This window comes from Mirounga angustirostris, unplaced genomic scaffold, assembly GCF_029215605.1.
Source record: "Mirounga angustirostris isolate CCGP_5_RB_7025 unplaced genomic scaffold, mMirAng1.0.hap1 SCAF_15, whole genome shotgun sequence".
In the NCBI taxonomy this organism is placed as follows: domain Eukaryota; kingdom Metazoa; phylum Chordata; class Mammalia; order Carnivora; family Phocidae; genus Mirounga; species Mirounga angustirostris.
Window position 1 is genome coordinate 74,618,439 of NW_026991723.1, and position 17,726 is coordinate 74,636,164.

At 56.8% G+C, this 17,726-nt stretch overlaps 1 protein-coding gene across 18 annotated transcripts in view; it reads left to right on the plus strand.

The window, feature by feature from the left end:
* Window positions 1–17,726, plus strand: part of COL27A1 (collagen type XXVII alpha 1 chain) — a 135,603-nt gene that overhangs the window by 84,745 nt on the left and 33,132 nt on the right. For 14 of the 18 annotated variants that reach the window (XR_010407736.1, XR_008506770.2, XR_010407735.1 and 11 more), the window contains 11 exons: window positions 320–373; window positions 2,120–2,173; window positions 2,413–2,466; window positions 6,787–6,840; window positions 11,895–11,948; window positions 12,477–12,521; window positions 12,603–12,647; window positions 12,919–12,972; window positions 13,990–14,043; window positions 14,927–14,980; window positions 16,292–16,345. Coding sequence is in view for 14 of the 18 variants with exons in the window: in XM_064579537.1 (XP_064435607.1) it covers window positions 320–373; window positions 2,120–2,173; window positions 2,413–2,466; window positions 6,787–6,840; window positions 11,895–11,948; window positions 12,477–12,521; window positions 12,603–12,647; window positions 12,919–12,972; window positions 13,990–14,043; window positions 14,927–14,980; window positions 16,292–16,345 (576 nt within the window). In the remaining 4 variants the exon portion in view is untranslated. The remainder of the gene's footprint in view (window positions 1–319; window positions 374–2,119; window positions 2,174–2,412; window positions 2,467–6,786; window positions 6,841–11,894; window positions 11,949–12,476; window positions 12,522–12,602; window positions 12,648–12,918; window positions 12,973–13,989; window positions 14,044–14,926; window positions 14,981–16,291; window positions 16,346–17,726) is intronic. The other 4 variants (XM_054509372.2, XM_064579534.1, XM_064579528.1 and 1 more) reach the window with 3 other exon arrangements.

A 17,726-nucleotide genomic window follows, 5' to 3' on the forward strand; every position in this document is an offset into this window, starting at 1 on the left:
CAAACGTGGCCGCCTCCCAGCCTGCTTCTGGCGCGGGAAGAATGTGTGGCACTCCCAGGGATGCTGGCAGCGGCCCCACCGCTTGGCTCCGAGATCAGAACCATCTGGTGGAGTGAGGGAAGTCAGGACAGTGCCTGGAGAGAGGCGGCCCTCCTCCGTGGCACCCCAGGCCTGCCGGCTTACGAGGCACGGGGCAGGAGGCGCAGGCCAGGGGCTCCAGGGACGGGGAGATGTAGGCGCCTTGCCTTTGAAACTCAGCACATCCCCGAATTCACGCGGCTTCTTTTTTTCTCTTGCTTTTTGTGCATGTTTCTTCTAGGGACTTCTGGGATTCATTGGTCTGGTCGGGGAGCCAGGGATCATGGGAGAAAAGGTAAGTTAGGTTGGGGAGAATATATCAGCAAATAGAACTAATGGTGGAGATTTTAAGAAGATGAAGGGGCCAGTTGCCCTGGAGATTTCAGCCTTCTTTCTCCTGGCTTCTTGCTTCCCTAGCATTCCAGACCCTCACAGTGCCATGGTCCCCTTTCCCATCGTCCCCTGGGGTTCCACCCTGCCCTCCCGTCAGCACCACCACGTGCATTCAGACTCCTGTGTGACAACCAGCTCACGCACGTGGCAAGGGCCCTCCTGTCTGTGCACTGGAACCTCACAGGGGTGGGCAACAGAAGGGAGCTAAAGAGCCATCGTTTTTAAACGGGCACAGTTCCTTAGGCTGTCTTGGGAATCCCCCAGCAGCTCTTTTACAGACCTCACATTGGAGAGGTGAGTTAATTCAGGTCACCCAGGTAGGAAGTGGCAGAGGTGGGATGTGAATCAGGTTCAGTGCCTGAGGCCACATTTCACCCTGCTATACTGCCCTGCCCGATGTTAGCTCCTGGACCACAGGCCCCCCGTGGCTTCCAGTTTCCCACCATGGGCCCTGGAGGGGACCTGCTTTCCTTTTAGGGGCTTATCTGATCGGCAAGCTGGCCTTCTGGGGAGCCAATATTATGCCCACTGGATAGACAGGGAAACTGAGGGCCAGAGAGAGGAAGCCTCTGCGCTAATCCAGCCCCACCTTCCTTTCCAGGCTCTTCCTGTGCCTTACTTCTCATCACTCCACATCCCAAACCCTTCCTTCTCCTTCTCTTCCACCTTCCCTATTTTCTCTTCTTCCTCTTCTCTTTTTAACTTTTTATTGGAAGTAATTATACAGTCACAAGATGTTGCAAAAAATAGTACAGAAAGGTCCCATGTACCCTTGATCCTGTGGCCGCCGATGGTCACATCTTGCATAACTACAGTGCAATATCAAACCAACTCTGGCCTTCTTTATTGCTCAAATGTTCCATGTCCTCCCCCCCCGCCCTGGCCAGGTGTACCCCTCCTCCTCCCACCCCTCTTCCCTCTGTGCCTAGATGAGTTACCCTTCAGCTCTCTCGGGTCAAGCAGGCTTTCCCCACCCACTTCCCCAGTGGGTCAGATCCCCTGCTGAAGGGCCTTGGCACCGAGACCTGCGCCCTCACTGCACTTACTCATTTGCATCTGTGTTGGTGATTTGTGTCTGTGGATACAAAACACAGGGCCTCACAAAAACAGAGGCAGGATTCAAACCCAGAGCCCCTTCCTCCAGCTGTCTCTGTCTCCTACGCCCAGCATCTCTGCCCTGGTCGATCTGGATTGATCAAGAGGAAAAGAGTTGTGTCTCAGATGCTCCAGCATCTCATCTCTGTTTGGGCAGCGGGTGGGGAGAGCGAGAGTGCCTCCTTTTGCCATCTCCACCTCCGCAAACCCAGCCCAGGGGATGCCAGGCCCAATGAGGACCACGTGACGTGGGCCACCATCAAAGGGGACAATGTCATTAGTGCATCCCTGATCAGGACCATCCTTGCCTGAGGGCAGCCCACTGCGGGGCATGCCACAGTGGATGCTGAGGCCTCCTAGGGCTTACTGGGTTCCTGGCTTCTGTGGAGTGAAATCCCAGCACCCCTTCCCCTGACCACCCCGGGTGATGTGACTGTAGACTTTGGACAAGTCCCTACCCCTCCCTCTTTGGCCTGTGGAAGGCCTCTGTACCCACCCCCCAACAGAGCCACCCCACAGCCATGACCTCCCTGCCTTGCTGTCTCTATCACAGGGTGACCGGGGCATGATGGGACCCCCAGGCGCACCTGGACCCAAGGGATCAATGGTAAGGAGCAAGTGTGTGCCACTTGCCCTCCCTCCTGTCACAGGGGTGGTGACAGCTCTGCTCTCCTCTGCCTGCTGCCGTATACCCCAGGCATTCAGGAAGACGGGCTCCTTCTCCCTCCAAGAGGCCTGGCGGCTGCCCTGTAGCACTAAACTGGGGCCGGGGCCGAGCCAGCCGAGGCAGAAGGAGGAAGAGCCACCTGCTTCAGCTGATTCCTTCTCTCATCTCTTTCTTGGTAGGGTCATCCTGGAACTCCCGGTGCTGTGGGGACCCCCGGAGAACATGGACCCCCGGTAAGCCAAGCCCTTGAGCTCAAACCCAGTGTCCAGTAATAGTGAGGAGTCCAGGTCTCAGAGTCAGACAAACATGGGCTTGAATCCCAGCTCTGTATTGCCAGGAAAGATCATTGAACTTCTCAGAAACTAAGTTTTGCTCATCTGAAACACAGAGAACATAATCGTGGTCGTGATAGTGTAATCCCGTGGGTCAGATGAACCCAGGCAGCTCATGTTCATTGCACAGTGATGTTCCTGGCACAGGAGCATCTTGGTCAAGGCGCAATCGTTGCTTTGTTCATTCACTCGGGACATACCCTGTCGTGTGTCCCTGGAGCTGCTCCAGGAGCCGGGGGTGCAGCCATCAGCAGGGCAGAAAACTCCCACTGCCCTTTAGGAGCTTCTATTCTGGCATTTGGGGGAGAGACAACCCAGTACATAAATGACACCTGCTCTGGAGGAAGTGTAGGGGAGACAATGGGAAATGCTGGGGACACGGGGGCTGAGCACAGGGGTGAGGACACAGAGGTCCTGGACTTCTTGTGATATCTGAGAAACCAGGGAGATTCCTGAGGGTCCCAAGGGCAGGGAGGGGTGGGAGAGGCAGGGTAGCTGGGGTGGGGGACCCCATCTACTTTCCCAAGGGTGATATTGGGGGCAGGGAGGGGTGGGAGAGGCAGGGTAGCTGGGGTGGGGGGACCCTGTCTACTTTCCCAAGGGTGATATTGGGGGCAGGGAGGGGTAGGAAAGGCAGGGTAGCTGGGGTGGGGGGACCCCATCTATTTTCCCAAGGGTGATATTGGGGGCAGGGAGGGGTGGCTCTCATCCTGAGCCCTCGCAGCTTCTGCTCCCTCTATCTCTGCTGATGGAGGATGGAGCCCAGGAGGGGCTCTCACTGGGAGCCAAGGCTTGGGCTCAGGGCTGGGAGCCCCCTCTGGGGAGGGGGAGAAGTGGGCTTCAGGCAGGTGGAGAGGGTATGGAGGAAGGGACTAGCCCAGGCAGGATTCCAGGGCAGGACTAGGGAACGATGAGTTTGGGCTGCCCAGGTCCCTCCAAAGGCCAGACTGAGAGACTCCCTGGAGTCTGATGAGGGAGGAAATGGGAGCCTTGGAGGGTCTGAAACCAAGGAAAGCATGCACATACCACTTCTCTGTGCCAATGAGGGAAGCAAAGCTAGCTCAGTTCCCAAACTTTTCTGTGCACCGGCTGTGTACTGGGCCTATGCTCAGCCCTGAAGGTGCAGGAATGATAAGAATCACACCTGCTGGGGCACTTGGGTGGCTCAGTCGGTTAAGCATCTGCCTTCGGCTCAGGTCATGATCTCAGGGTCCTGGGATTGAGCCCCACGTCGGGCACCCTGCTCAGTGGGGAGTCTGCTTCCCACTCTTGGCTCTTCCTCTCTCTCTGCCTCTCTCCCCCTGCTCATGGTCTCTCTCTCTGTCCGTCTCAAATAAAATCTTAAAAAAAAAAAAAAAAATCTGCTTTTAAGATCCTGTCTAGTGGGAGTGCCAAGTATAAACGTCCTCTCACTCATTAACAGAATTTTTCCGAGCACCTACTACGTGCCAGGCAGTGCTAGGCGCTGAGGAGAGATATGGAGGGACTAGCCAGGGATGAGAAGCCTGGACACAAGTAACCATCATCCCAAGAGAGAGGTGCTGAGCAGCAGGTGGTTCTGTCTGTCTCCTCTAATCCTTTCGATGAGATAGAAAACTCAAAGTACAGAGGTGAGATGAGAGCCAGCACTCCGGGCTCTTGATGGTGTATTTTCCCCTGTTAATGAGGAAGAGGAGAAGCCATTTCTGGCCCGGGGCTGGAGGGGCTGGTTGGTGGGCTGAGGAGCCCAACCTGTGATCTGAGGTTTCCTAGCCCACCCAGCCTGAAGGCTGCTGTCCCATCCCCCTCCTCAGGGTTCATGGGACCCAAGTTCCAGGGCCCAGCAGATGCTCCTGGAGAGGCAGTGATTGGGGACCATCCATGTGGGAGGTGCCCAGGCAAGGGTCCATCATCAAACTGTAGCTCTTGGGCCCCTGAACCTCAACCTCTCAGGGCCTCAGTCTCTCCATTTGTCCACTGGGGAGGAGGAAAGCTTGGAATGGAGTTGCTGGGACAAAATGGAAGGCCAGTGGAAGATGGGAAAACAGTGGGGCCGTCCAAGCCAGCACATGGAAGGAAGCTCCTGGCTGCCTCTGAATCCCCTACCTCCAGGGCTCCACTGACCTCCGCCCTGCTCTGGGTCCCCGCACGTCCCACTGCTCTGGAGGTTGGCTCAGACCGAGTGAACTCAGTCACGTGCTGCCTTCAGCCCCCAGGGTTGCCGTTGACCTGCCACTGCTGCAGTATGGGGCTGGTCGCTCGGACCTCTTGGGGCTCCTTCTAAGCCAACCAGCCGCCCTGGTGCTGCTGGGGACGCAGTGTAGCACCAAGGTCCAGAAATCTGACTTCAGATTCAGACACGTGTGAGTCAAGTCCTGGCCACTTACCAGCTGGGTGATTGTTGGCAGTATTCGTAGCTTCTCTGCGCCTCCGTTTCCCCATCTGCAAGCCAGCACAGAACTCCCTTCATTATGAGATTACTGTGAGAAATCAGTGATACCAGTGTCTGATGGCATGCCTAGCACACACTCTGCATATACTAAGCGTTTAATGACTGGCAGTAGAAATAATTACTATTTGGTAGCTGTGTTAATTACCAGTATTCCTTTAAGACTACTACCATTAAGGTCACATTTCTGATGACACTGTTCACGTCTGATGAGCAGTTTCCCACTTTTCCAATCATGTGAACATCCACGTTCTCCTACAGCCCCGTTGAGGTGAGCTGAGATCGTTATCCTCATGGCCTGGGGGACTGAGGACCAGTCAGACTCCCATCTCTGACCCCCTCCCACATTGAGAGAGCTGAGAGCTACCCTTTACTGAGGACTTTCCGTGTCATTTTGTCTTCCCAGCAACTCCAGGAGCTAGGGATTCTTCTTACCCCATTTCATAGATGAGGAAACTGAGGCCCACAAGTTCAAATCACTTGCCAAGGTCACAGAATTAGGAAGCAGCAGAGCCGGGATTTGAACCGGTTCTCTGAGGAAGCAGTCTGTTCTTTTGAGTACTCTCTTCTACTGCCTCAAAGTTAAGACTTGGCTCCTGAAATTTCCCAGTGACACATTGCGTGCCTTCTGCAGTCCGAGATCCCGCTATAAAATGGCTCATTCTCACCCAATCTTCCTGTCATCTGCCATCTGGGAGTCAGCTCTGCCTTCTTATTGGGCCAAGTGTGGGTCCACGCCCTGCTTGCTCTGCTGACAAGGGGCAGGTTAGAACCCAGCCCCACACGTCAGCCCTTCGGCAGCAGCTGACTGAGGGTCTGCACCCCTCTAGGCCATGGGGAGGGAGAAAATGGAACAAGTTTTTCCCGAGGCCCCAAATGGAACTGGGCCTCTCCCTGGTGTTTGGAGGGGGATGAAGCTGCCTCTTCCTTGTAAAAGGAGCACGCCCAGTCTGAGACTTGCTGCTGAACTGGGAGGCTCCTGGAGGGGTCCTGGCCAGCCGGCCATGGGTGAAGGCGTTGTTTGGTGGATATAGCTGGGGCCGGAACCCGGAAGAGAGATCAGGCATGAGGCAGCCCGCCTCCTCTCTTCTCCCTTCTACCTTCTGTCCTCTTCTGTTGTTAGATTGTTCGTAGTTTCTCCCAACAGATTCCTCAATTCTGGTCATAGGCCTGTGCCCTGCCCGTTCAAAGAACAAAGGCAATCCTGTGTCATCCTTCCCTCCCTCCCTGTCGCTTCCTTGCCTCTTGTCATTCCTGCATCAAACCAAGATAACGGGGTGGCTTTCCTGGGCCAGGCCCTGCTCCCTTCTCCCCTGCCTCCCCCTCCCTCACCTTGGGGCTGTGGTCTGCTTCTTTCCCCTCGTACCCCAGGGCTCTTTCTGCCTGGTCAGAGCCTCTTGGATGGCTGTCAGGTGATGTTCAGGGTCAGGGCAGGGGACAGAACATGGGCAGGCGTATTCTCCTTGCTAATGGAAGGAGAAAAGGGGAAATGGACATTTGAGGAGACTTTTGGTCAAGAGTGTCATGGTAGCTTCTGGTTGTTGATTTTGAGATACAGAAGGAAATGGCTCATCCATCCAGGGAGGCTTCTCCTCACTACCAGATTCCTGGGAGAGGTGGAGGCCCACCACATTGAACTGACTTTTGCTGAGGGTTATAGCCTGTGGGACAGCTTTTCCCACTGGGCCAAGTCCTTCTATGTGCAGCCAGGCTTTGCCCCCACACTCCTAGCCTTCCCTGTTGCCCTTGCTACCAGAAAGGGGGCTTCTCCAAACTCTTTCTCATCCCCACAGGGTCCCCCAGGATCTCGAGGCCTACCAGGCGTGAGGGGAGCAAAGGGACGCCAGGTAAGTGGGGCCCAGCCCCCAGGAGGCTGGCACTGGCAGGGGCCACCTGACAGGGAGACTACCTCCTGCTCCTTGCCCCCTGCCCAACCCTGAGACCTGTGACTTTCACGGCATCAGGCAGGGTTTCCAGACTCATGCCGGGCCTGGTTCTCAGCCTGGCACCCCCTTTCCAGCTCGTCTTTTCCAGCCCATTTCTGAACACCAGGCTTTGCCATCCCATGGGTACAGACAGGGTCTGTGGTACCAGCGTTTTGTCCATTCATTTGTTCATTCATTCATTCCACCACCATTTATTTAGCACAGACTATGTGCCGGCCACTGTTGGAGGCTCTGTAGATACCACGGGAGGGTGGGAGAGGCATGACCCCTGCCTGCCCTCATGGCTCAATCAAGTAGGTCAAAGAGATAGTATCAGGTCATAGGCACATAGGTGGTGAAGCACAAGCAGCTTGGGAGCCTGGACAGGGTATCAGAGCATGCTTCAGGGCTTCAGGGAGAGGAGGGTACTGGAGCTGGGCCAGGTTCCAGGCAAGGGAAAGCCCTAAGGTAAGAGAAGGTGTGGCATGTTTAGGGGTCTCCACTGGCTCCCCAGAGGGGCAGGGGAGAGGGATGAGACCAAGAATTAGCAGGTGGCAAGTCCGCAAACCACAGTTAGGCCTATGGCCTATAGGCCTGTAGTTCCCAGGGTAGTGGGGAGCCATAGAGGACTTTAAACAAGGGCTGGCCTGAGCACAAGCGCCAGAGGTGATCACTGGTACTTACTATGTGTCAGGTGCTATCACGCATATTAACTCATTCGGTCTTCAACACTACTCTATAAAGAAGGTGCTAGGCTTCGTTCCATTTTACACGCCAGGAAACTAAGGCACTGAGAGGTTAAGTCAGTTGTCTCAGGTTGCACAGTTAGAAAGTGGCAGAGCTGGGATTTGAACCCAGGGAATCTGGCTCTCTTGCACAGTGAATGTAATCTCATTTTCAGTCGTGCAGGGAGGGCTGATGAGTGGTTTTTTGCCCCCAGCTGATGTATGGGTGCTGGGATAGGCAGCCTTGTAGAAGGGAACCCCGATGGCACAGGGAGAGCCGACAGCCCAGGCCTGATATCCAAGCTCCATACGGGGAATCTGTGATTAGTCTCCTCTTGGCTGAATTTCAAGTGGTTTTAAATTTTTCCCCAAACCAGATGGCTAGCAGTCAGCCTGGGAGAGGGGGGGGATTAGGAGGCATTCCTCTGGCCCAGCAGGGCCCCTCCCACTGCCATGTCCTGGGTCTCTGCAAGTGGACCCAGGCCCATTGGCAGCCAGTTCCACCTGGACCCTGTGCACATAGCCTCCTGCCCCAGGAAGCCAGATTCGCTGGAGATTCGGGTCCTCAACTCACCGAGCTTGCTCCAGCTGTCTCTAGCACCCCTTCCCAGTGGTGGCTCCAGGAATGTAGTCCTGCTTGAGGAAACCCAGGCTCCCCACCACATCAAAAGTGTCCAGGGCTGGGAGGGAAGTGTTGGGAACATGAGCTCCTCCCCCCTGCTGGGTTTGGCAGGAATGCAAAACCTGTGGGATCGGCGCCCTGGGTCCCCGGCCTAATAGTCCACCATCAGCCACTTCGCAGGGGGGTTACCTAGAGGGGCACCCATCATGCCTGCAGAAGAGCTCAATTCTGGGCAGGCCCCCATGTAACAACTGGCTTGTCAAGTGATCTTAGCAAGACCTTGCCACCCTCTGAGCCTCAGTTTCCCCATATGTGCCATGGGTAAGGTACAGGGCCCTGCCTGCGTCTCTGCCGATGTGCAAGAGGGGACAAGATGGGGCCTCAGGCCCTCGGCTCCTGTAGAACTGCTGACAGGGTCTGGATCCACAGACCTCTGTTGAAAGAGGGGGGGCTCTGGGGTCCGACAGAGACAAATCTCAGCCTTCCCAGTTACCAGTTCTGGGACCTCAGGCCAGTTTCTTAACTTCTCTAAGACTTAGCGGATGACATTAGGAGGAGGTTGTGAGGACCCAGAATTTGAACTCACATCAGCTGGATGCCCATTTTTTGTTTTCACCCCCCACCACAACTCACTGCTTATCAGTGTGGGAGTGAGCGCTCCGTCCGAGGGGGTGTGCAAGTCAGGGACTACAGAAGCCTGCCATGAAGGCTCTGGCCTGGGACAGGGTGTTGGAGGAGACAATGTCTAAAAGCCCCGTTACCTGGGAGACTCTACTCTCTCCCTCCACCAACCACTTTGAAGGAGTCGCGGGGATTCTGAGATACACGTGCCTGACGCTGGACTCTGCTCCCATGAATGGGGCTAAGAGCTCAGCAGACCTGGCCTCGAATCGTGGCTCTTCCTCTTTGACCTTGAGCAACTGACTGCGTCTCTCTGGGCCTCTAGTTTTCCTCTGTAAAAAGGGTGAGCCACAGAACTGACTTCTCTGGTTGGCCATGGGATTAAATCCCTTGGCACGTGCCTTGCACATGATGAGCACCTCCCTTTGATCATCCATCCCTTTGTCACAAGAGCTGCAATTGACCAGATTTTCTCTCCCAGCCTGGCTGAAAGGTAGCCCCAGCTTTGACCGCGAGCATCTTCCTGGGGACTGGCTATTAGAGAACAGACATATGGTTCTGATGGAAACCTGGGCCTGCCTCCAGCAGGGCTGGCTGGCCTGTGTTCACTTGGAGAAGGGAGGAAGAGGACGGGGGGACCCTCGGGACACAGGACGAGCTGCAGAGTGGCCCAGAGCAAGGGTTAGCATGTGCGGCTGCCCCGCTCCTGTCCCTGCCCTGGGGAGCCAGGGAGCGAGGGTGGCTGGGGCTCCGTTGCCTGCTCCTCCCTCCAGACAGCAAAGGCTGTGGCCCAATTTCCCCCGAGCAGTGCCGGCTTCCCCCTGAGCTCTCTGGTCTCCCAAGGGATCGCAATCTCCCAGGTACTAGAGGCTTTAGACATTGTCTTCTCCAACATCCTGCTCCAGGGCAGAGCCTTCATGGCGGGCTTCTCTGGGCCCTGACTTGCACACCCTCATGACGGGGAGCTCACTCCCACACTGATAGGCAGTGACAGGTCTTGGTGGAAAGAAATGGGCATCTGGCTGAGTTGGGTTTAAATTCTGGCTTCTCCACTTCCTAGCTGTGTGACCATAGGCTGTTTCCTTATGGCAAAATGAGGATAATAGCTTTTGGTATCATTGCTGCTGCGGCAGTTGCTACTACTATTAGTACAGATCGCATAAACTTTCTCTCAGAAAGGCTTGGATTCCGGGGATGAATAGGGTGCCGTGTGAGTCACACCAAACCGTCAACACTTCTGGGCCTCCACTGCAGTCCCAGAGCAATCCCTTTCCAGGGAGATTTATGGCTCAGCTAGACACAGAGGCCAGGGGCCAGAAGCCATTTCTCAGGAGGGCCCAGATGTCCACCCATCAGCTCAGTCTCTGTCCCAGCTCCTAAGACCTGGGATGTCCCCACCTCAGTCTGGCTCCATCTCCACCAGGCACCTGTCCATGAATCAGGGGCGGAAAGTCTAACACATGGTCTGACAGTGTCCATCTGAGAGAGAGGGGCCCAGAGAGGGGAAGGGGCTTGCCTGGGGCCACACAGCAATCCGGCAGCAGAACAAGGACTAGCACCCACAGCTTCTAATCATATGTTGTATTGGATCTTTGGAAACTCTCAGCTGGTTCTCTGTAGCTTGCTCTAAGCTGACTGTTCTGAGGAAGGGACTGAATCCAGATCTTCCAGGCCATTCCTCTGTGTCCCTGGCCCTGGGGAGCCTGATGCCTCCTCTGGCAGAGCCAGCTATCCCTGAGCACTTATTAGAGGCCAGGTGCTGAACTGCCTGTGTGCAATACCTCCTGCCTTGAGGGAGAGGTTCTCATCCCCATTTCAGAGACAAGATAACTGAGGCTCAGCAAGGTCGCCTGTCCTGGGCTTATTCAATCTATGAGGCACTATTTAAGGCTGTGGGAGCCCCAGGTAGCTGATAAAAGGAATTGTTGCTTTTTCTGGCTCAATTATTAATTGAAAGTTTCCTTGCTTAATTTTTAAATGATTTCTTCATGCTGTTTTTCTCGTCCCTCATCCCACTCCTTGCCACCCGCAAGTACGTTCCCCAGTCCCCTTTTGTGGCTGGCCCCACACTCCCAGGCCAGGGTGGGCCAGCCTTCTGCACAAGACCCTCTTCGTCTCCCCCACATGACCTCTCTGGTCCCCTGCAGGACAAACACCACACTGTTCTCTACCGGGGGCTTTTTCCAGAGGACCCCATCTCATCTGTGTCTCTGTGGGAGTCCCCGTAAGGGGGTCACATGGGCCAGTGGGTAGAACCCTGGAGGGGATGCACCTGCTGATGTGCTAAGGGACCTTAGACAAGTCACTTCTTTGACTGGGCCTTAGTGTTCCCATCTGTGCAGTGGGGGAAGGGCCTGCCTCAAGGGGTGGAGGGGGGGGGCTCCCAGCTTTCAAAGGACTAAGACTGCTGTCTAGGGCTCCACGGAATGGCCGCCTGACCCCTGCCCCATTCTTGCCCCTCCACACGTCAGCTCTTCCCTCTGTGAGCAGGGCCAGACTGACTCGCACATCTGGCTGGAGGAGGCTGCTCTGCACATGTAGCCATATGCAGACCCTCCCGGGTCCTTCGCTGTCAGTGTCCCCCAAGGGTTGTGGTTCAGACACCCGTTTCTGACCCACGTGTGCTCGGGGAAGAGGATGCAGCAGCCGAGTCTGAGGGGCTGACTGTGGGGACCTGGCCACATGTGTCTGGCCCTCAGCCTGCCCGACTCTGAAGTGCATTGGCTGCCTGACCTCCGAGGTCTCTTTAAACAGGGTTGTTCATGCACTACCAGCCCTATTCCAGAACGACAGGGCCTCTAGCAGAGTCCCTCAGTGCCTTGCCGTCTCAGCAGGCATGCTGCGCACGGGTGACCCGCCTCAGGGTAGGGGTGTGCGGGCAGTGGGAGAAGAGAGCCCCAGGCTTGTGCCGGGAGAGGCCCTGGGCTCTGGGCAGCCCTGCCCTCCTGGTTCCCAGCCCAAGGGAGACCCCTGCTGTCCACTGTGCTAGTCCCTTTTTCCTATTCCAGGGCCCCCGAGGACCAGATGGACCAGCCGGGGAGCAGGGGTCCAGGGGCCTGAAGGTACCAACCCCAGGGCCTGCCCTTCCTCATGCCTCCCGCTCTGGGTCAGGAATCTGGGAACCAAGGCTCACACCTTCCTCAGCGCCAGCCCCTGGTGGCAGCAGGGAGCTCATGGGCCACTCCTCCTGACCCTGGAGCCTGAGCCTGTGGGCAGGGGAGAAAGAGCACAGAGAGAGGGAGCAGTGAATAAGAGGGAGCCAGAGGAGGCAAGAGTAAGAGAGGGTGGGAGGGAACCTCAGGTGCCCTCTGGCCCCTTCCCTGGGGCCCCTAGCCCCTCCAGAGCCCCTGGGAGCCAAGATTGCTTCTACTCCCAGCAGGAGCGAGGGGTCCTTGGTTCTCCAGAGCAGATGATGACTACGGCCAGCCACTCCCCTTGCCAGGCCTCAATTTCCCCACTTGCACAATCGGGAGAGGGGTGGGTCTGGTGATGACACAGGTTCCTTCCAGCTCCCATGGAGTGCGGATCCTGTGCGGTGAAGGGTCCTCCTGAGCACCCTCTCCCACCCTCATATGCTTTGCTTCCTGCAGGGCCCTTCAGGACCGCAGGGCAGACCGGGCCAGCCTGGGCAGCAGGTATGTCAGCCAAGGCTGCCAGCCCCTCCCCGCTCCCTGCTTGGCGAGACGCGCCTCTAATGAGCCCACATGTGCTTGCAGGGTGCGGCTGGTGAGCGCGGGCACTCGGGCACGCGAGGCTTCCCCGTAAGTAGCATCAGTTCTGGGAATTCCGTGGGGCTCTGCCGGGAGATAAGAGCCATGTTACCAGGTTCCCACCCTGCTGTGGAAACCACAAAGGTTCTGGCTGCCCACTCTGTGCACTGAAGACCCTCTAGCCTGCCTCTTTCCCCTGAGACTCAGTCTCCCCATTGGTCACATGGCAGAGGGTGGGAGTGACACCCTCACACACTGCGAAGTCTTCTGGGCAGGGTGAAGGAGGCCATGGAGGGACTAAGGTCACCTCTGTTCTCCGCAGGGCATCCCAGGTCCCTCAGGCCCCCCAGGCACCAAGGGCCTCCCAGGAGAACCGGTAAGTGCTCTCTCTCCTCCCTCTTTTGTCTCTTTGCTCCTGGCAGGCTGGTCTCAGATGGGCCACCGCCTGGGAGTGTGGCACGTGGTCAGCCAAGAAGGAGGTTGGAGAGGGACAGGGCCAGGGCTCTGCTACCCTAATGGGACAGACCTGGGGGGAGGGGGGTAGAGAGGGCACTGGCCAGGGAGCTCAGGAGCTCTGGGTTGGAGTCTAAGCTTGCTTGCCCTCCAGCCTAGTTTTCTTACAAGTAAATGGGAATAATTGTCCTTACCATGCTATCCTGTTGTAAAGATGAAACGAGGAAATGTATAAGCTGAGGGAACAGAGTATTCAGGTCTCCAAGGGAGGGAGGATGGGAATTGCAGGGTCCGGACAGGAGCCAGTGAAGGGTTTGAGACCAAGATAACCCTTCAGGAGGCTCCCTGGAAGGATGGGTTTGGGGGACGGCCCAAGGGTCAGGGCGCCCCTTGAGGAGCCAGTGGAGTGGTACCACTGGAGCGGGACAGGAGAGGACAGCCTCCAGGGGTATAGGAGGAGGGATCCCTGCATGGGGCAGGGGGAGGACAGGAGGCTCCTGCCCCCTGGGGCCGCGCTAGAGTCCCACATCTTTAGGCCCAAGGAGACGCCGTTTTGAACAGTGAATTGACCAGGAGCCGGGTGGGGGTTTCCAGAGGTGGATCCCAGGTGGAAGGGCATTCAAACTGTGGGAGAAGAGTGATCGAGGCTTCTTAGAAGAGCTGGAAGGTTTCTGAGTGGGGGAGGGCCCCCCCCCAGGTTTGAGGGAGAGGAACAGGAGAAAGCGCAGATGGCTTGAGGGGGTGGCAGGAGACCGGTGGTGAGGAGGGAGCTGCAGACAGCGGGTCCTTGGCATGGCAGGTGGGGGGCATGGCTGCAGAGTTCCAGGTTCTGGGGATCCTCTCCCTCACCTGCCCCCTCCAGACTGCATTATTGGGCCTCAGGCTCCAGAGAGGGCCCAGGCTGCCTTCTCAAAACTGTGTGTGTCTGCCTGTCTTACAGGGCCCTCAGGGACCCCAGGGGCCACTTGGCCCTCCGGGAGAGATGGGACCCAAGGTGAGTGCTGAGGGCCCCTCGTTTGTCCCGTGGTGTTGCCGGGGAGGTATCAGGCCCTCGCAGTCCTCCTCCACACAGGGGTCCCAGGCCTGGCTGTGTGCTGTGTCCTGTGTCCTGCAGAAACTGAAGGGTAGACCCCCCTGGTGGGAGGGCAGATCCACCCTAATGGCATAGGGCGAGGAGCTGGGTTCCCAGTCCCAGGGGCAGCGCATGGCACGCAGGGGTGCCAGGACCCTCAAGCAGGTTGGCGGTGCCTCTTTTGCGGGACCACAGGAAGCAGCAGTGCCCCCACCACAACCCCTGCTGGGACTTCCCCTCGGCACTGAGGTTTGACTGCAGAACCAGCCCTTTTGAGGGCGTGCAGCGAGGAACTCTAGAGGGACCTCCGACACCTCTGCCTTATCCAGAGGAGAAAGCTGAGCTGCAGGGTTTGTGCAGGGGCTGTAGCCATGCTGATGGTGATAACTCGAACCCCTTCCCACCCTTGTCATCCTGGCTCAGCTTTGGAGTAAAGCACAGGGATCTGTCTGCCCTGCATACAGCCTTGGTTGGCTTCCTCCCCTGTTGTTATGTGAATCATGCTATTTTCCTCCCTGTGCTGGCCAAGGGGCTCTTAATGTGGCAAACCACACTCGTGGGGAAGGAGAAGGCTCCAGCAGCCTCTGAGCAGCCCCAAGGCTCGGCACCGTGGGCCCAACCACCACCCTCCCTGTGGTCCCAGCTCCAAGCTCCAAGAAGGCCGTAGCCTGCTCCCAACTCTGTGTCTCTCCTGCTGTGTGACCTCAGGCACATTCCTTGCCCTCTCTGGGCCTGCCTGTTATCTCCTCCCTTACAATCGAAGCCAGCCCTTGCTGTAGGAGGGACCAATGGCATTTTCTTGCAGGGACCGCCCGGTGCGGTAGGAGAACCGGGTCTTCCTGGGGAAGCCGGGATGAAGGTAAGGCAGGATGAAAGAGAAAATTGACTTGTTGAAACCAGCTCCCAGCTGGCGGCCACGTCCTCCCCACGGAAGAGAAACGGGCCTTTCTTGTGTGGGGATAATGAGTTCTCTGTGTTCCTGGCTGGGGAGCGGGTCCTGGCTATGGCCACAGTGGTGGACCCAGCCGGCCTGGAGCCCCCGCCCCCCGCCCCCCACCCCTGCCCCCTGCCCAGTGATGTTTTCCCTGGCACCTGCCCCACGTCCGGGCGGCCACATCTCTTGGCCTCCTGAGATACCATCTGCATTTCAGCCCCCGAGCCCCTCATTACCTGCGGGGAAACAGGCGCCCATTGATGCCTGGGTTCTGGGGAGAGCCCCCCCCCCCCCCCCCCCCGCTCTGCTGTGGAAGAGGATGCAGCTCCCTATGCAGGCCCCGGAGCTGACAAGCGACACTGGCAGCCTGATGGCCTTGCTAGGCAGGGCCTGGGGGAGCCGCCAGGGTCTGTGGGACTAGAGGCAGACACCCCCTCCCCAGCAGTGCCTGAGCCTCCCTGCCATTCAGAGGGACTTGGACCAGCCCTGGGACTTCAGTTGTTGGCTTAGATCCAGAAACCTTTGCTCCAACAATCCAGAAAACTACCCCATATATAAAACAGACAGAAATGGGATCCTCCTGGTTAGGGCAGGGCTGGGGGCTCAGGGCTCCTCCTCCTCCCGGTACCACCCCCCCCCCGCCCTGGACGTCAGCACAGAGGGAGACTAGTTTAGAAACCCCCACGTGGTGATCTTTTGGGGGGCAGATGACATTTATTCTGGCTCATTTAGGGCCTCTTCCTCCTTTGGGTTTCTCTCCAAGGCTCTCAGGGAGAGTAAAGAAGGTGGTCAGCCACAGAGTTGCCATCCCTGCATCTGATCCTCCCTGGAGCCAAACTACCCAGGTTTGGATCCTGAATCTGTCCCTTCTTAGCCTCATGGGCTTGGGCTAGTGACGTAACCCCCGTGCGTGGTCTCTTGGTTTCTCCATTTGTAAAAGAAGATCCCTTCTCTGGCAGGGTTGTTGTGAGGTTTCAGTGTGAAATCGAGAGGCCCTTAGGGCAGCGCCGTGTAAACATGAGCTCGATGGTGGTGGCATTTGCGCGGCCCCGACACGGCCAGTGCTGGCCTGGAACAGGGGCTCTGGTTGGCATTTTACAGTGTTGCTTTGGTCCTTGGGAAGGAGGGGCTGCCCCAGCTCTCCGCCCAAATCAGAGCTGGTGAGGACAGGAAGGTGAGGCAAGGGCTGGGACTGGCCCTACCCACCCCCATGGACTTGTGTTTGGCTTCTCCTAGGGTGACCTTGGGCCTCTGGGCACCCCTGGGGAGCAGGGCCTCATTGGGCAGCGGGTAAGTCGAAGCAAATTCATTCTTCCTGGAAAGCCACCTGAGGGGCACTTGGGTCTGGGGGAAGGGCTTTACTCAACCTCCCTGAGCCTCAGGGAGAAAGAGACTATGAATTCCTGCAGCCTCATCCTGTCTCTCTGGGTGAGCCAGCATTTCCACAATGCAGAGGCACTCTTGGAAGAAAAGGATCCTGTGGTCAAAGTGTTTGAGACTCACTGCATGCTCCGTGTTCCCTCTTCCACATTAGTAGTAGCATTTTTAAAGCTCTGAGAAGGCCTGCAGGCAAGACAGTGGTTCCTGACTTATTTGGATGCACTTTTACTTTTGAAAAACGCCTGTTATCATCCCTGGAAACTGTTCCATGGAAGGTTATCGTCCCCTTTTCTAAAAGAAACCCACAAAGCTTGTCTTTGAGAAGCTTTGGGATGCCTCTCTGTCCACCTCTCTATGCTCCGTGCCCAGTTTATACAGTCTCTGCCTGAATATGGCCTGCAGGCATACTGGGGAGGAGTACAGAGCAGGCATCCTGTAGCACCTGCCAGGTACAGAAGGTGGGGTCTAAGAGGGAGCGGGAGTTAGCATGGGCCTCAGTTCCTGGGGGCACCAGGGACAGCCCAAGTGCCCTTCATTTCTTATCATTCCTGTTTTTCCAATGCTTCGTGCTTTCCCTGCCTAGAGTTGCAATAAAGACCACAGGGCAAGGCAGGATGTGTGTGCAGCCCGAACCCCTGAGATGGTAAATCTTGTGTGTCAACGAAGACTGATCCGTAGTTTTCTTAGAGTGCCGCATTAAGAAGGATTCTGAGGCACAGTAGGAGAGAGAACGACGAGCACTCACTTGAGGCCCACTCTGTGCCAGGCCCTTCTCTCAAAGCACTGGGAAGAGAGCAGTGAGTAACAGAAGGCCTTGTTCGTATGGAGGCACCTTCTAGTGGATACGTTAGTGACATCTGCCACAGGCACGAGAAGCGTGGGGTCTCCACACCTGTCATGCCTTTGCCACCCCTGCCTCTGATGACCTCTGAGGCCCCTTTGGGCTCAGGTGCTGAACAGCCATGAACTCTGAAAGCCAAGAGAGACACAAACTAATTTGATGGCCAATTTGAGAACGGAGACATCCAGGGCATCTCTGGAGCTGGGACTGCAAGCAGAGAACCTAGCTGAGGGTCAGATGGGGATTCGGGGTCTTGGTATCATTCCCAAGCTTGCTGGCCCAAAAGTCTTAAGGCTGGCCTCACTTTCCTCATCTGAGAAATGGGATTCCACAAGGAGTTTCATGGGAGCTCACTCCAGTTCCAGAAATAATACATCGAATGGCTACCATCTGTGGGGTGCTTACACTGTGCCTTCCAGGCACCCTTAAAGGAAGTGGTATCAGCCCAAT